Raw genomic sequence first — 17,287 nt, 5'->3', positions numbered from 1 at the left:
CTCTCTCAGAGAACCCAGGCGTCCTGGCTCCCGGCCCTGCGGGAGTGGATTAGTATTAGAAGCCAGTGGCCATTTTTTGCTTGTCACATTCCATAGTAGCAACCCAGGCGTAAAAAGCAGGAAAGTCCAGCGTGAACAGAATTTACACTGATCTCTAAATAGACACGAGGGAAGTGGGGGTGGTGGGTGGGGTGGAATCCGGGACTCCTGAGTTCTCTGGAGGCCAAGAGGGAAACTGGGTATCTCTTCCAGCATTTATTGCACGCGGGCACCCGGCTCCCTTTGCTTTACGAATGAATGGAGCTTTCGCAGGGGAGGTTTGGGCGTGGGAGAATTCAGGGCCGACGGCTTACGTGGCTGGAGCGAATGTCAACACGAGGGAAAGGTGCGACGTGGCACAAAGTCCCGGCCCTCCTCCAGGTCAAGTCACTAGTCCTCGGTGAGGATCCCAAGCGGCGTCGAGGCACCGCCGCCCCCTAGCGACCGGGTATGGAAACGCGGAGTGTGCATGGAGAGGTTTCAGCTCTGAAGTTGTTGCTTCCGGAGCCTTCCGAAGGGAGAACCCAGGCGTCCTGCTACCGTTGCTGCTCCGCGGGGTTCCGGGAGGGGGGGGACTGAGGGGGGAAGGTAGGATCAGGGAAAACAAGCAACCTTCCCAGCTGGGCAGCCAGACGGAGGAGGGGATTAGCCCGGGCAAATCCTTTTAGCGCGCCCCATCACATGGTCCGTTTAAGTGGCTTGTTGGCTGCAAACCTCTCCCGCAAGGCAATTAGCAGCGCGGGGGGGGGGGGAGGGAAGGGGAGGGGAGAGCGAGGGAGAAGATGCCCTTTAAAGGGGAAAAGGACGGGGACGAACTTTGTCCGGAGAAAAATAGCACAGTGAGCGAGGTAAGACAAGCACAAAAAGAAAGAAAGAAAGAAAGAAAGAAAGAGGCTTTCCTGTTCTCTCTCTAGGCCGATCTTCTAGCGGGACCCTCAGTGCTCTGATTTGTAGCAACGCCTGCGTAAAAAGGGGGAAACGGGTTACTTTTAATAGAAGTTGGAACCCCGTGCATTTAAAGCGCGCGCGTTGCGCACACACAAGTATTGCGCACTGTAGTTTGATGGGTAATCGACAATTCCCTGGATTCTTTCTTTTTAGGGAGTTCGGATGTGCTTTTGAAGACGCCTGCGATTTAGAACACACACGAAGGCTGTTGGGGGGGGGGGGCGGATTTGCGAGCCAGGATTGCCCGGGCTCTTGGGAAAGTGGGGCACTTCGGTTTTATCGTCCTTTTTGCAGAGAGACCGGTTTCTGTGCTTGGTCAGGCAGGCAGGCAGCAGTTGGCCGGGTGCAGCTTGCTCTCCTGGCGTGGAGATGCCACGAGGAAGGCTTCTCCTGGTGGATTTCTGCCTGTTAGGGTGGGGGGGGGACAGATCCTGAAGCTGAGGCTCCAATACTTGGGCCACCTCATGAGAAGAGAAGACTCCCTGGAAAAGACCCTGATATTGGGAAAGATGGAGGGCACAAGGAGGAGGGGACGGCAGAGGACGAGATGGTTGGATAGTGTTCTCGAAGCTACCAGCATGAGTTTGACCAAACTGCGGGAGGCAGTGGAAGACAGGAGTGCCTGGCGTGCTCTGGTCCAGGGGGCCACGAAGAGTTGGACACGACTAAATAACAGGTTGGAGGGAGAGGAGCAAGCCAGAGGTCTCAAGTTCTCCCTACACGTGGGGAGGGGAAGCCTGATGAGGGCGGGGAGAGGCTCCGGTAAGGAAGAACCGGTCCGGGATGCCTGAGTGTGGGCGTTCCTCCCTTGGAGGTGGGGCTCCGGGCTCCGGTGTCCGCCAGGTGTGCTGGCTGCCCTTTGCTCGGGGTGGAGCAGCAGCAGGTAAGGGAGAGATGATGTGTCACAGCTAATGGAGGGCGAAAGGTGCAGCCAGCCTCCCCGCACAGGTAAGCACAGCAGCCTGGCGTCGAAAGGTGCGTGGTGGAGGGGAGGTGGCCCAGAGACGCCTGCAATGGCCCAGGGAGCAAATCAGTACAGAGTGAAACTGTATAAGGCAAAGTCCACGCTGGAGAAACAATATGCCTCACCAGGACTCCTGGGTCCTCTTCTGTGGAGGAGAGAAGTTGGTCAGGATGGCTCCCCAGGTAAGAAGGGACCTCAGCAGGAGCAGAGGGGCTGCAGTAGCTTAGGGGAACATGCTTTTGCAAGAAGACGAATCCAGGTTCAATCTACTGCATTTCCCTGGAGAACAACTGCCAGTCAGTGTAAAGGTAAAGGGACCCCTCACCATTAGGTCCAGTCATGACTGACTCTGGGGTTGCGGCGCTCATCTCGCTTTACTGGCCGAGAGAGCCGGCATACAGCTTCCATTTCATGTGGCCAGCCTGACTAAGCCGTTTCTGGCGAACCAGAGCAGCGCACGGAAACGCCATTTACCTTCCCTATTTATCTACTTGCACTTTGACGTGTTTTCGAACTGCTCAGTTGGCAGGAGCAGGGACCGAGCAACGGGAGCTCACTCTGTCGTGGGGATTCGAACCGCCGACCTCCTGTTCAGCAAGCCCTAGGCTCTGTGGTTTAACCCACAGCGCCACCCACGTCCCTGCCAGTCAGTGTAGACAATACTAAATTACGTGGACCCATGAATTGAGGAATGGGGTGATAGGGTGGGTTGCAAAGGGCCTGGAGAAGGAGTGGGACTGTAGCTCAGCAATGTGCAAAAGGTCCAGCCTGGGTTCACTCCCTGGCATTACTCATTATAAAAGGAAGTGGCAGGCAATGGGAAGGAGAGGCTTGCTGCTAGCGGTAGAATGGAGTCTGACCTGGAAGGACGCAACTGTGCTGCCTGCTGCCAGATCTGGGCAGGGCTTGGGGGGAAAAGGCAAAATTCCAGCAAGGTGGTTGCTACTGGTTTCTTGCGGCAGAAATCCTGGATAAGCAAAGTGACGAGGGTCTGGTACTTTTATGGGATGGAACCTGATTAGTCAGATAGCATGTAGGTCCCTAGGCCTGCAAAAGGATATCCCATGATTTAAAAAATGGACGGGTTTTTTGTTTTGTTTTTAAAGGTGCCCCACAAATCCTGCTTGCTATCTCTGGTTGGCTTTGTAAGCTGAAGGAAGCTTGAGGGAAGCGATCTGTACTGTCCTTATATCCTTGCTTAGGGTAGCTGCTTCCAGGAGCGAGAAGATTGCTTCTCTTGTGTGTATGGATTTATTACTCTCCCTTCCTGCTTCTGAAAAAAATCAATCGCCATCTGTCCCTGTTTTTCCCCTGGTCCCCTTTTGGATGTCTTGATCTAGAGACCAAGGCTACATACACACCAGATGCTTAATGCATATAACTTTCCCCAGAGAAGGCTGGGAGCTGTAGTTCTGCACAGGACAAGCTACAGTTCCCTGGATTATTTGGGAGAAGCAAGATGCTTAAAAGGTACAGTGTGTGCAGTTTAGAGCTGGATTTCCTGGCACCAGAGACACCCGTCTTCTGCTTTCTTGATTCATAGCCACCAGCCCACCTGTCATGCCTGGGGAAAGGAAAGGGAGCTTTCCTACAGGAGACACTGGTTGATAAGAATGTAAGAAGAGCATTGCTGGATCAGGGCAAAGGAACATCTAGCCCAGGGGTCAGCAAACTTTTTCAGCAGGGGGCCGGTTCACTGTCCCTCAGACCTTGTGGGGGCCAGACTATATTGGGGGGGGGGATGAACGAATTCCTATGCCCCACAAATAACCCAGAGATGCATTTTAAAGAAAATGACACATTCTACTCATGTAAAAACACCAGGCAGGCCCCACAAATAACCCAGAGATGCTTTTTAAATAAAAGGACACATTCTACTCATGTAAAAACACGCCGATTCCCGGACTGTCCACGGGCCGGATTTAGAAGGGGATTGGGACGGATCCGGCCCCCGGGCCTTAGTTTGCCTATCCATGATCTAGCCCAACATCCTATTCTCACAGATATCTGTGGGAAGCTCACAAACAAGACCCGTTCCAGGCCAAAGCCTAGTCCAGCAACCTATTCTCACAGTGGCCAACTGGATGCCTGTGTGGGAAGCCAGCAAGCAGGACCTGAGCACAAGAGAACTCTCACAATCCTGGATAGCCCAGTTGGTTAGAGCAAGGTGCTGATAACGCCAGGGTTGCAGGTTCGGTCCCCGTAAGGGACAGCTGCGTATTCCTGCATTGCAGGGGGTTTGGACTAAATTATCCTCAGGGTTCCTTCCAACTTCACAATTCTGTGATTCTTTGATTCCTCTCCTGTAGTTTCCAGCAACTGGTATTTAAAAGCATTATTGCCTCTGCTACTGGGGGGGAATGCAGAGAGACTTTTCCTCCAAGAATTTGTCTAATCCCCTCCTAAAGCTGCCCAAGACAAAAGCTGTTAACAAAATAAAGTCATAAAACAATTAAATACACACACACAAGCGCAGAACAATTAACTGAAGCAGCAGCAAGCTAAAATCAGTTTCAATAAGACCAGAAATAAAAATTTCAGTGACTTTAATGATATAAAATGTAACCCAGCATCAATTAAAAACAGGCTGAAAAATCCACGTTTCTAAGACTCGTTTAAATATCGAGGCAATTCAAAACAAAAATTTATGGAAAAGCGGGATAGATATAAGATATATGTTCAAAAATACAGTAAAGGTTTGCTATCTATGCTAGCATTCGATTGACATTGGAGAGAGACTGAGCTGAGAAATAAGACCAAGACCATATTGATATAGGAATGTATTAGATAAAATGTAAAGAAATATACAATAATAAGAGTATTTTCCTTTGTAAAAAAGGAATATACAACGGGATAGACAGGAAGTCCAAAGTGTTGGTACATATTTGATTTTGGAATAGTTTTTTGTCCTTGTTTCCCCCCCCCCCTTTTAGGTATATAAACTTTGTCTATAAACTTCGTATACATGCTGAAAATTATATTATAATAAGCCTTGTGATGTAATATGATAGTTTACCGAAGTAACATAAAAATGTTAATAAATAAATAAAACTCCATATAGGCATTCCCTCTGAGTGAGAGAAAAGGGGTGAATGTGTCTTTTAAAAAGCTGCTTGCCACTGAACTTTTATGTATTGAAATAATTTATATTGAAATCTGCTGCCTGATTAATCAGGAGCAGGTTTTGAAATTTTTTTAACTGAATGAATTTACAGTACACTGCTTAACAAGTTTCACAGCCCTAATGATTTCTGCTGTTGGATTTATCTGCTGTGGTAGCTCAGTTGGTAGAGCATGAGGCTCATAATCTCAGGGTTGTGGGTTCAAGCCCCGCCTTGGGCAAATGATTCCTGCACTGCAGGGGGTTGGACTAGATGAGCCTCGGGGTCCCTTCCAACTTCACAATTTTATACATCTATGAGTCTATGGATCTCTTGGCTGTTGGATCACAGCTGTCCATCACGCTCCTCGGGAGTCACACTTTCAACTAAAGGGAAGCACTTTCCCAGTCTTTGAGAGGCTAGACAAGTAAGTTTGGGTTTCATACCTAGGATTTAAGTGGTGTGCATTTGGTTCACATGTGTACACCTTCGTTATGACAAAGCCTAGTTTCACAGCAAGAATAAAACAGGTTCCGCTATCAGAATAAATGTATGCCAGGGATGACATATTTGTTGAATTTAAACTATTTATTAACGTGCGTTGATTCCGGCCTTCAAGTTGTAATCTTTAAAGCAGTTTAAAAACCAGGAAGACTAGAACCATGCTCTTTTTTTTCCTCTCTTGGAAAAACATGAGAATACTTGGTGTGTTACACTCTGCGTGCAAATATCCTATTTGCGTGCTTTCACGGCTCTGGGTGGAGAGTAGAAAGAATGCGCTCTCTTCCCCCACCCCAGTCCTCCACCTTCCTGGGAAATTACAGACTGTTTTTTAGTTCATGAAGTTTCTGGTTGGTCTGGTTTTTTTGTTCCTAATCCTGGGTGTGTATTTGTAAAATATATTCTTTGCCTGCAGGTGCTTCTGGCATGTTGCATTTGGATTAATTTGGCAAGCAATGATCTTGATAAATGATACGAGCCATTGGGAGCGTGAAGCCAAGCTGATCCATCAGTAGGTATTTCTGTTGTCGTCTTACTCAGAGTTGAAGCCGAGAAACTAGAACCTGGCTTTCGGATTTCCATTGGGGAGGCAGACTAGACCTTAAGAGGCCCAGCTCAAGAAATCAAATAGACACTTCTGAGTGCTCCAGAAACAAAAGCCCCAGGTACCATCTGGACTGAGACAGGATCAGAACACCTTAGTAGGGAAGCTACAATTAGAATTTTGGAGAGAATGAAATACAGGCCTTGAGGATCCAGAAAAACCAATCCAGAAACATTCTTTGGCTTAGCCTGAGCAGGTTGTTGAATACAGAAAAGTTCTAGAAGTTCCAGTTCTTGCAGTGATTTACAGCTGCCAGGGACTACATGGAGGCTCAGAAAAGCACAGGATTTCCTTCCGCTGCCCCTTGCCTCTGAACCCATGGAGAGCCTCAACAATTTCTGCCGCCTCTGCGGCACGGTGCTTCGCGGCAACCACCGGCGATGGCTGTTCAGTCGCAGTGGGGGCAGTTCACGCCCTGACCTGCAGGTGGTGCTGTCCTACGTCCTCAGCCGGGAGCCTCCCCAGCGCGGCGATGGGCGGGGGGAGTTCTTGTGCGGGAAATGCGCCCAGGCCTTGGGCCGGGTGTACCGTTTTGACACCGTCATCGCCCGGGTGCAAGCCCTCTCCATCGACCGCCTCCAGCGCCTGCTCTCGGAGAAAGACCAGCTGGCTCGCACCCTCCGCCACATCCACGCGCAGCGCTTCCCGGATGATGCCGGCGCCATGTTCTCCTACGTGGGCCAAGAGATCTCCGCCAGCATCGCGGATCTGCCCCACGTGCGCTACCAGCGTCTCCTACAAGACGACATGGCCCTCTCTCAGTATGAGTGCTGGGCCGGGGACGCCGACGGCAGCAGCCCGGGGACTCCCTGCCGGTCGCGGCAGTGCCGCAGCTGCCACGGGCTCCGGGTGGAGGATTCGGATTACGAGTGGGTGTGCCGGACCCCCAGGCGGCTGGGGGTGCTGTCTCCCGGCTTCCCCCTCTGCCGGGACAAGTCACAGAGCATGCCCACGGTCCACCGTGCCGGATCCCGTGCCTCGCTCCGCTCGCAGAGCTTGGGAGACGCTGAATCTTGCTCTATGTTGTCGTTGGACACTCTGCCGGAGCTGGATGTGGCGTGGGAGGCTCTGAGGGCACTGAGGGGCATCGAGAGGAAACAGCTGCGGGTGCCGGCGGGCAGCAAGATCCCGGTGCTGGCCAGGAACAGGCATGTGCCCACTCCTCGGAGGGAGAGCCCCTTGGGAGAGGAGGCTTTTGAAGAGATGGTGGATGAGTTCCTGCCCCTGGAGCCGAAGGTAAGAGGCAGAAAGAGAGGCAGGCAGGTGAGGTCTCTGCTTAAATCATTCCTGCTCAAGGATCCATGCAGCAAAAGTGCTTTAATGGTGAAGCATATTTGTGAGCTAAGCTGTCAGGGAGCGAGGCTGCAATAAATCACACCAAGTACATGAAGTTAACTCTTTATTAGAAGAAACAAGGCCTGCTCAGGGGAGCCAGGCCTAATGAGCACAGCAATTCTTCTTGGTAGATCTTGGCCCTATGAGGCCAAGATTAAAGATTCCCGCCTCCCCACAGCTGCTTATGTTTCCTTCTCTCCTGGGTCCTTCCCAAGCAATCTGAGACTCTGCCGTCTTGCCTGTCTGTGCTCATCTCTCTTCATACCTCTTCGGGTCCTGGGAGACTGTAAGGAGAGGACCTTGTCACAGCAGGAGCGGGAAGACCTCCTGGACTCTTCACCAGCCTGACTCATCTCTGCCTCTTGCCTCCTCTCCTGATTCCTCTTCTGCTTCCGGACTGCTCTTTGCCACAGCTTCTTCCTGCTCACTAAACCCTGTTGCCTTTTCAGCTTCCAACCCTCCTCTTCCTAGTCTGCTCCCTCTTCTTGCTCTGACTACTCATCATCATCCCACCACCTCTCCCTGGCCTCTTTCACTTGGGGGTCCAGTCCCCCAACTGGTGCCTCCCACCATTCCTCTGCATTCAGCCAGACTATGGCATAAGCCATGGTTTGTTTAGCCCAAGTGTTGCGTGTGTGGATATCAGATTTAACCATGGTTTGTTTGATAACAGAAACCACAACGTGAAGCTGTAGTTTGTTATTGGTGCATGAACCTCCTAAACACCCACCAAACTAAAGAGGTACAGTGGTGCCTCGCAAGACGAAATTAATTCATTCCGCGAGTTGCTTCGTATTGCGATTTTTTCGTCTTGCGGAGCGCGGATTCCCCGGGTATTAACGGTTTTACAAAAAAGGAAGCAAACTCGCAAGATGTTTTCGTCTTGCGAAGCAAGCCCATAGGGAAATTCATCTTGCGAAGCACCTCGAAAAACCGAAAACCCTTTCGTCTAGCGAATTTTTCGTCTTGCGAGGCATTCGTCTTGCGGGGCACCACTGTAGAACCAGCTGGGAGAGGAAACGAAACAAACCCTGAGGAAATAAACTAGGGGTCAGCAAACTTTTCCAGCAGAGGGCCGGTCCACTGTTCCTCAAACCTTGTGGGGGGCCAGGCTATTTTTTTTTTTTAAATGAACAAATTCCTATGCCCCACAAATAACCCAGAGATGCATTTTAAATAAAAGCACACATTCTACTCATGTAAAAACACCAGGCAGGCCCCACAAATAACCCAGAGATGCACTTTAAATAAAAGGACACATTCTACTTATGTAAAAACACGCTGATTCGCGGGCTGGATTTAGAAGGCGATTGGGCCGGATCCTGCCCCCGGGCCTTAGATTGCCTACCCATGAAATAAACCATACTTTGTCTGCTCATTTCTGAGATAACCCAGGAACTGTTGAAGCAAACCAGGGTGTATACTGGGTCCAAATTCCCACCTAGGAATCTGACCTTCGGCCAGATGCTTCCTCTCAGCCGAAACTACCTTGCAGGGTTCTTGTGTGGGCAAAATGGAGATGGGAAGAGCAATGCATGCTGCCTTCAGCTCCTTGGAGGAGCCTAGAAGTTAAGAGGCGGTTTCTGGTGGCAAGAGTATCCAACACAAAAGCAGCCTGTCTGCTTGATTCTGGCCCCGAAACTTGCGGTTTTATTCCTCCCTTGCCCCACGGGACCCTAAATAGCAGGCACACCGCTGGGTGAGGCCTTGAGGCCTGGCAAGCCCTCTCACCCACATAGATCTTGCCACCCAGGAATCCTCCCGGTCCAACCCTGTTTTCTTTTTCTTTTTTTAATAATATTTATTAAAGTTTCAACAATTACAGAAAGAAAAAGTAAACATACCACATTAAACAAAAACAACACAACACAACACAATATAAAAAAGAGGGGGGGAACAAAAAAAAAAACCCAGAGAAATAAAGCCCATTAAACAAAAACAAACACGCAAAAAAGAAAATGCATCAGATCTCCTCATTACCATTCTTTCATTAACTTATTTCCTTGACCTCCTCACACCTCCCTTTTTTGTATTCTAGGTCTATTATCTATTTCAGCAAATCCTTTCCCTCTTTTAAAATTTTTGTCCTGTAAATTGTCTTAATACAATGTAGCTTTACTTTTCCTCCTTTCACCAATTAACAGTCAGTTATTCCCAAATCCTTTATATCCTTCCTGCTAAAATCATATAATATTGTTCCAACATCCTTCTAACAGATATTAATTTTACAGTGTTTCTGTAAATAGTCTTTAAATTTCCTCCAATCTTCCTCCACCGACTCTTCTCCCTGCTTAACCCTGTTTTCTTTCCCTTAGTTCCAGGCTCAGCAGATGCTGCAACAGGATTTCCAAGGGGCATACAAGAACCTGAAGCAGCGCCTTGAGGCTGCCGAAGAAGAACTCAGGATCTTTCAGGAGAAGCTGGGAGAGGACGTGAAGCCGGTAGAGCCATTTTGTTTTGGGGCAGGGGAGGGAAAACTGTCCATGGCAGCCTTTGCTTCGCTCCCAAATTGCAAGCTGCGCACAGGGAGCTCTGGAGCCTTCTGTCAAGTCAGACCTTGGTATCATCTAGCTCAGGATTGTCTGCACTGGCCGGCAGCTGCTTTTGCTAGCTGCTGTTGTCCATCTAGGACTAGAGGGGCTGGGAGCTGGGGGCACTGTTATACAGTGGTTTCGCTCCTTCCTCCTGGGCCGTGTTCAGAAAGTGGTGGGGGGGGATGAGTGTTCAGACCCCTGGGCTCTCACTTGGGGAGTGCCTCAGGGTTCTGTCCTCTCCCCCATGCTTTTTAACATCTATATGTAACCACTGGGAGAGATCGTCAGGGGGTTTGGGCTGGGTGTTCATCAATGCGGATGATACCCAGCTCTACCTCTCTTTCAAATCGGAACCAGTGAAGGTGGTGAAGGTCCTGTGTGAGTGCCTGGAGGTGGTTGGAGGATGGATGGCAGCTAACAGATCGAGGTTGAATCCTGACAAGACAGAAGTACTGACATGGGCCGGGCGGGTGTGGGGGACTCCCTGGTTCTGAATGGGTTAACTGTGCCCCTGAAGGACCAGGTGCGCAGCCTGGGAGTCATTTTGGACTCACAGCTGTCCATGGAGGCGCAGGTCAATTCTGTGTCCAGGGCAGTTGTCTACCAGCTCCATCTGGTACACAGGCTGAGACCCTATTTGCCCGCAGACTGCCTCGCCAGAGTGGTTCATGCTCTGGTTATCTCCCGCTTAGACTACTGCAATGCGCTCTACGTGGGGCTACCTTTGAAGGTGACTCGGAAACTACAACTAATCCAGAATGCGGCAACTAGACTGGTGACTGGGAGTGGCCGCCGAGACCATATAACACTGGTCTTGAAAGACCTACACTGGCTTCCAGAACATTTCCGAGCACAATTCAAAGTGTTGGTGCTGACCTTTAAAGCCCTAAACTGCCTCGGTCCAGTATACCTGAAGGAGCGTCTCCACCTCCATCATTCTGCCTGGACACTGAGGTCCGGCTCCAAGGGCCTTCTGGTGGTTCCCTCGCTGCGAGAAGCCAAGTTACAGGGAACCAGGCAGAGGGCCTTCTCGGTAGTGACGCCCGCCCTGTGGAACGCCCTCCCACCAGATGTCAAAGAGAAAAATAACTACCAAACTTTTAGAAGACATCTGAAGGCAGCCCTGTTTAGGGAAACTTTTAATGTTTAATAGGTTATTGTATTTTAGTGTTTTATTGGAAGCTGCCCAGAGTGGCTGGGGAAACCCAGCCAGATGGGTGGGGTATAAATAATAAATTATTATTATTAATTATTATTAGTTAGACAGGAACCTCTCCCAGGCTGCCTGGAGACGCCGGGGCTTGAACCTGGGACCTTGTGCATGCAAAGCAGATGTTCCACCACTGAGCTATGGCGCTTGTAACATCCTCTTACCAACTAAGGGGGTGTCAGCTGCACTGGGCACCTTTGGGAAGAAGGGTGGGATATAATTGAATAATTAAAAGGCTACAGAGTAAATCCACAGTGGAATCCCTAAGATGTTTGGGTGTTGCTTTGAACGCCTCCTTCCAGCAACTCCTGCAGTCAAGGTGGTGCCAAACATCTTGCTATGCTTTCCTTTCGATGACATCAGAGAAATCAAGAAGAGGGTCTTGTCATCTGGGCAGCCAAGGACCTCCAGAGATGTGGCCCAACCTTGCACCCTGGGGAGGTGACTTGGGTGCTGCAAAAACAACACACGAGGCAGCAGTTACAGATTACCAGTCTCTTCAGCCACTTCACCCCTGGAGGTGCACTCCATTGTCTCTTGAGACAGACGGATGCCAACCCCTCCCAAAAAATATTATTGTGATAACTGCAGGGATGTGGATGGCGCTGTGGTCTAAACTACTGAGCCTCTTGGGCTTGACGATTGGAAGGTTGGCGGTTCGAATCCCGCGATGGGGTGAGCTCCCATTGCTCTGTCCCAGCTCCTGCCAACCTAGCAGTTTGAAAGCACGCCATTTCAAGTAGATAAATAGGTACCACTGTGGCGGGAAGGTAAGCGGCGTTTCCTTGTGCTCTGGTTTCCATCACGGTGTCCTGTTGCGCCAGAAGCAGTTTAGTCATGCTGGCCACATGACTCAGAAAGCTGTCTGTGGACAAACGCTGGCTCCTTCGGCCTGAAAGCGAGATGAGCGCTGCGACCCCATAGTCTCCTTTGACTGGACTTAACTGTCCAGGGGTCCTTTACCTTTTTACCTTTACCTATTATAACTATGAAACGCTGTGGCGTTAAACTATTATAACTATGAAATGCTGTGGGTTAAACCACAGAGCCTAGGACTTGCCGATTAGAGGATCGGCAGTTTGAATCCCCGTGACGGGGTGAGCTCCCGTTGCTCGGTCCCTGCTCCTGCCCACCTAGCAGTTCGAAAGCACGTCAAAGTGCAAGTAGATAAATAGGTACTGCTCTGGCGGGAAGGTAAATGGCGTTTCCGTGCACTGCTCTGGTTCGCCAGAGGCGGTTTTGTCATGCTGGCCACATGACCTGGAAGCTGTACTCCGGCTCCCTCGACCAATAAAGCGAGATGAGTGCCGCAACCCCAGAGTTGGTCACGACTGGACCTAATGGTCAGGGGTGCCTTTACCTTTATTATAACAACTATTACAGAGTTCTTTTCTCAGGACAGCCCTGAGCAAGTGGTGGTATGATATTGGAGGGCACAGTTCTGCATGCCCCCTAAGCTAGGCCATTGCTCCTGTGTCTGGTGGAGGCAGGGAAGGGTGCTGCCCCAACTCTAGTGCTGAAGTAAGAATGTACTGCCAGCCTGGCTGGCATATGGGAAAGTGGGTGGGAATCACCTTCTTTTTATTTTCCCTCGGGTAGCAAAATGTCTGATCATAGTAGCTCAGTGATGGAGCATCTGCACTGCATTACGAAGGCCCCAATCCCTGGCATTTCCAGGTCAGGCTGGGCAAAGCTGCTGCCTGAAAAACTGGACAACTGCTGCCGGTCAGAGTTGACAGTACTGAACTGAATAGACTCCGTGAAAAGCACTCAGTTCTGTTTCGGTGAAAAGCAGGTTGCCACGTCTTGGTTTAGCGCTGCCTCTTGATGTTCGGACCTGGTCACTGTTTCCTTTTTGCTCCCTTCCCTGCCCTCTTGGGAATTTGTCCAAAACTGCTGTTTTGTTTCATTCCCCAATATTAGGAGGCTGGGATTTCCCCGGAGGTGAAGGCCGCCAGTAGCCAAGAGCGGCTGATTCAGCGGCTGGCAAGGTGTCTGCAGAGCAAGGAAAGGGCCTTACAGGTGAGGAAAGAGAGAGAAAAAAAACCTTGGCATCCCATGCTGTGATAGAGTGGCCCATCCTAATCTCTCAGACGGGTGAAAAGGATGAATCGGAGGTGCAGGCTTCCCATGGAGGCATCCGGTCAGCCACAGTGAGAACAGCAAACTGTCTGGGCCTGATCCTGCAGGGCTCTTCTTACACAGAAATGAGGGAACCTGACTGGGAATGCTGTTTTTTGTCACAACCCCTAATACCTTTTCCTGCACATGTCTCCTCAGACCCTCTATTGGTGGTTCTCTGATAGCTTTCTCTGGGTGGCCCTGTGGTTTCTTGGGCTTGTCTATTAGAAGGTAGGCGGTTCAATTCCCCACAACGGAGCGAGCCCCCATTGCTCTGTCCCAGCTCCTGCCAACCTAGCAGTTTGAAAGCATGCCAGTGCAAGTAGATAAATAGGTACCACTGCAGCAGGAAGGTAAATGGTGTTTCCCATCCAGGTGTCCTTTACCTTTTTTACTGATACCTTTCTTTGGGTGCCGCCCTCCAGAGACATTCAAAGGACAACAGTGCAAGAACAGGGCTTTTGAGGGGATTAGTCCTGTATTTGTGGAGCATTCCATTTTTATGGCAAAGACCTTTTTATTCTCTGAGGCATTTTGGCGCTGATGTGATGTTTCAGTGGCCTTTTTAAAAATTCTTTTTACCAAAGTTGCTTCACCTTGTTCTTCTTGGGTTGTGGGAGAGAGGTGGGGGTTTTTTTGGCATGAACTTTTGAAGTAGCAGTGAGGAATTTAAGTGGCCCTCCATTCTTCTCTGAGTGGCCCTCAGGACTCTCCTCAGACCAATGCTCCTCCCCAGCCCTGATTCTCATCTCCTTTGAGTGATTTTACCCCTTGCTGGAATGTCTCATTGACCTTTTATAAGGACTCTTGCATGCCTAGGTTGAGAATAGAGAGGGACGGAGTCTTGGAACGGGTTCAAAAGCTGGATTTCTGCCTGTTTTGAGAACCAAAGTTGCCCCGGTTCAAATTCTCCCCCTGCCGTGACACTTGCTGAGCTTGCTTGAGCCAGTGGTGTGCTCCTGGCCTAACCTACCTCACAGGGTTGTTGTGAGGATTAAAATGTGCATAATTTTGTGTGCTGCTTTGAGCTCCCTGGAATAAGGATGGGTTAAGATTTCAGAAACTATTTTCCCCCCAAAGGTAACTGAGGCATAGGCCCATCTGCCCTTCCAATACCTCAAATGGCAATGGGCAGGACATGGTGGCTTTTGTAGTAAGGTTAAAGCTTACTGGGAAATGATATATAATGAATTGAAAAAGATGTTTAAAATGACATTTGTAAAAAAACAACAACCCAGAAGCCTTCCTTTTGGGAATTACAGTGGTACCTTGGGTTAAGTACTTAATTTGTTCCGGAGGTCTGTTCTTAACCTGAAACTGTTCTTTTTTTTTAAAAAAAGTAATATTTATTAAAGTTTCCACAAGAAAAAGGTTACAAAAATGGTAAAAAGAAAACACAAAAAATACAAACACTAAGAAAAACAAAAACAATTAAAAACAAATCCCTCTTTCTATATCTTACAGTTCATTTACTTATTTTCATGACTTCCTCACACCTCCCTTTTTTGTATTCCAATTCAAATATTTAATTCAGCAAATCCATACCCTCTCTATTTTCTCTTAATTCTTTGTCTTCACATATTGTAATTTCGAATTTTCATCCAATATCAATCCCTTTTTACATATTCCTTTTGACCTTATTGCTAAGACCACTTCGTTTCGTTCCAACATCATTTTAACATTCAATAATTTTACAATGTTTCTGTAAATAATCTTTAAATTTCTTCCAATCTTCTTCCACCAACTCTTCTCCCTGGTCTCGGATTCTGCCAGTCATTTACGCCAATTAACCTGAAACTGTTCTTAACCTGAAGCACCACTTTAGCTAATGGGGCCTCCTGATGCCGCCACACAAACCTGAAGCATATGTAACCCGAGGTACCACTGTATAGGGTATACCTAGACTGTATCAAAATTTATTCATATATGTGACTACAGTGGCAAGAATGTTACTTGCCCAAAAATGGAAAGAAGAAGAAGTCCTAGCAAAAGAAGAATGGATACGAAAACTTGTGGAATATGCAGAAATGGCGAACTTACCAGAAAAATAAGAAATCAAGATAGTAAACTTTTTATAAAAGAATGGAAATGGTTTATTGAATATTTACAAACAAATTGTAAACAGATAAGAGCATTGGCAGGGTTATCGTTATAACCTGCAGTTTTATAAGAGTATATATTTAAAGTAGATGAATAAATGAGCAAATTAATTTGGATATGCAGAAAATATTAAAAATAGTTTTAAGGAACCGCAGAAAGGGGGAATGAAGTCGAGCTTTGAAATAATAAAATGATTGTGACATTAGAGAAATGTATAAACCTAAAAAGCATAAATAAAATAAAATAAAAAGCAGCATAGAAGTTAAAATGATTGCAAAATTATTGAAATGTATGAAATTGAAGACTATAAATAAAATAATTTTAAAAGGGGAATGGATAGGATGTAGGAAATGATTTCAACTCCTCAGCATATAAAGCTCTCTCTCTGTGTGTCATCCTCTTTCTCTTCCACAGGACTGTTTTATCCTCTTGCAGTCTCTTGGCCCTGCGGGGGTCAAGCCCTCCATGCTGGAAGCCCAGATAAAGCAAATGGCCCATCGCCTGAAGGAGAGAGACCAGGCCTTAGAGGTAAATAGGACCCTGATCACTGAGCATCATGATCTACACATCCAATTTCCACTTTAACAGCCATGGAGAATCCTGGGAACTTTAGTTTTAAGGGTGCTTTGGGATTGGAGGTCTGTGCAATCAGCACCATTAACCAGCTACATCTCCCAGGACACTCTGGGGGAAAGCAGTGACTGTTAAAGTGGATTGAAAGTGTTTTAAATGCACATGCGAACCATGGAACCTTGCACCATAATATATTTGTTAGGCCGCATCCCCACCATCTATTCAAAGCGCTTGTAACGCATTTGGCTTCCCTCAAAGAATCTTGGGAACTGTAGTTCCCCCCTTACAGAGCTACAATTCCCAGCGCCCTAAACAAACTACAGTTCATCCCAGGATTGTTTGGGGGAGAAGTCATGTGCATTTAATATCTGTTTTATCTGCTTTAAATGTATGGATCAATGTGGCACGGTTTTTTGCTTTGGAACTTGGGAATCAAAACTCCTTGCTGATCTACTGCCAGTCCTCCTGGGATCTACCAATATTGTTGTTTTTGTTGTTAATTGAGTTTATATACCACCCTATACCCGGAGGACGCGGGTGGCACTGTGGGTTAAACCACAGAGCCTAGGACTTGCCAATCAGAAGGTTGGCGGTTCGAATTCCCGCAACGGGGTGAGCTCCCGTTGCTCGGTCCCTGCTCCTGCCAACCTAGCAGTTCGAAAGCACGTCAAAGTGCAAGTAGATAAATAGGTACCGCTCCGGCGGGAAGGTAAATGGCATTTCCGTGCACTGCTCTGGTTTCACCAGAAGTGGCTTAGTCCTGCTGGCCACATGACCTGGATGCTGCCTGCGGACAAACGCCGGCTCCTTCAGCCTATAGAGTGAGATGAGCGCGCAACCCCAGAGTTGTCCACAACTGGACCTAATGGTCAGGGATACCTTTACCTTTACCTTTATAGCTGGAGGTCTCAGGGCGGTTGATAGAAAAGATCACAACATATATATTCAGAATAAAAATAGCAACCCAATAACACCTCCCCCCCCAGAAAAGAGCCACATTTAAAAATGGTATACAGTGGAAGCTTGGGTTGCGAATGTCATCCATACAGAATGCACGTTCACAACCTGCGTCTGCGCACTTTCGGGTTGCGATTTGGCGCTTTGCGCATGCGCAAAGTGCGATTTAGCACTTCTGCGGATGTGCAACTGCCCAAACCTGGAAGTTACCCTTTCTGGTACTTCCGGGTTTTGGATGTCTGCAACCTGAAAAAACGCAGCCTGAAGCGGACGCAACATGAGGTATGACTGTATATAGGA

General features: G+C 48.4%; 1 protein-coding gene across 3 annotated transcripts in view; it reads left to right on the top strand.

Annotated features, from left to right (window-relative positions):
* Window positions 1-787: 787 nt before the first annotated feature.
* LOC309336672 (uncharacterized protein) overlaps window positions 788-17,287 on the top strand; it is a 28,371-nt gene continuing 11,871 nt past the window's right edge. Inside the window, exons 1-5 of one of the 3 annotated variants that reach the window (XM_081852819.1) lie at window positions 788-887; window positions 5,969-7,393; window positions 9,808-9,933; window positions 13,160-13,258; window positions 15,872-15,985. In XM_081852819.1, the coding sequence (XP_081708945.1) occupies window positions 6,476-7,393; window positions 9,808-9,933; window positions 13,160-13,258; window positions 15,872-15,985 (1,257 nt within the window). In that variant the 5' untranslated portion in view covers window positions 788-887; window positions 5,969-6,475. Of the gene's footprint in view, window positions 888-1,816; window positions 1,936-1,999; window positions 2,134-5,968; window positions 7,394-9,807; window positions 9,934-13,159; window positions 13,259-15,871; window positions 15,986-17,287 lie in introns of those variants that run through there. The other 2 variants (XM_081852818.1, XM_081852820.1) reach the window with 2 other exon arrangements.

This window comes from Podarcis erhardii, assembly GCF_964252035.2.
Source record: "Podarcis erhardii genome assembly, chromosome: 2".
Taxonomy (NCBI): Eukaryota; Metazoa; Chordata; class Lepidosauria; order Squamata; family Lacertidae; genus Podarcis; species Podarcis erhardii.
This window is presented reverse-complemented; position numbering and strand designations above follow the sequence as displayed.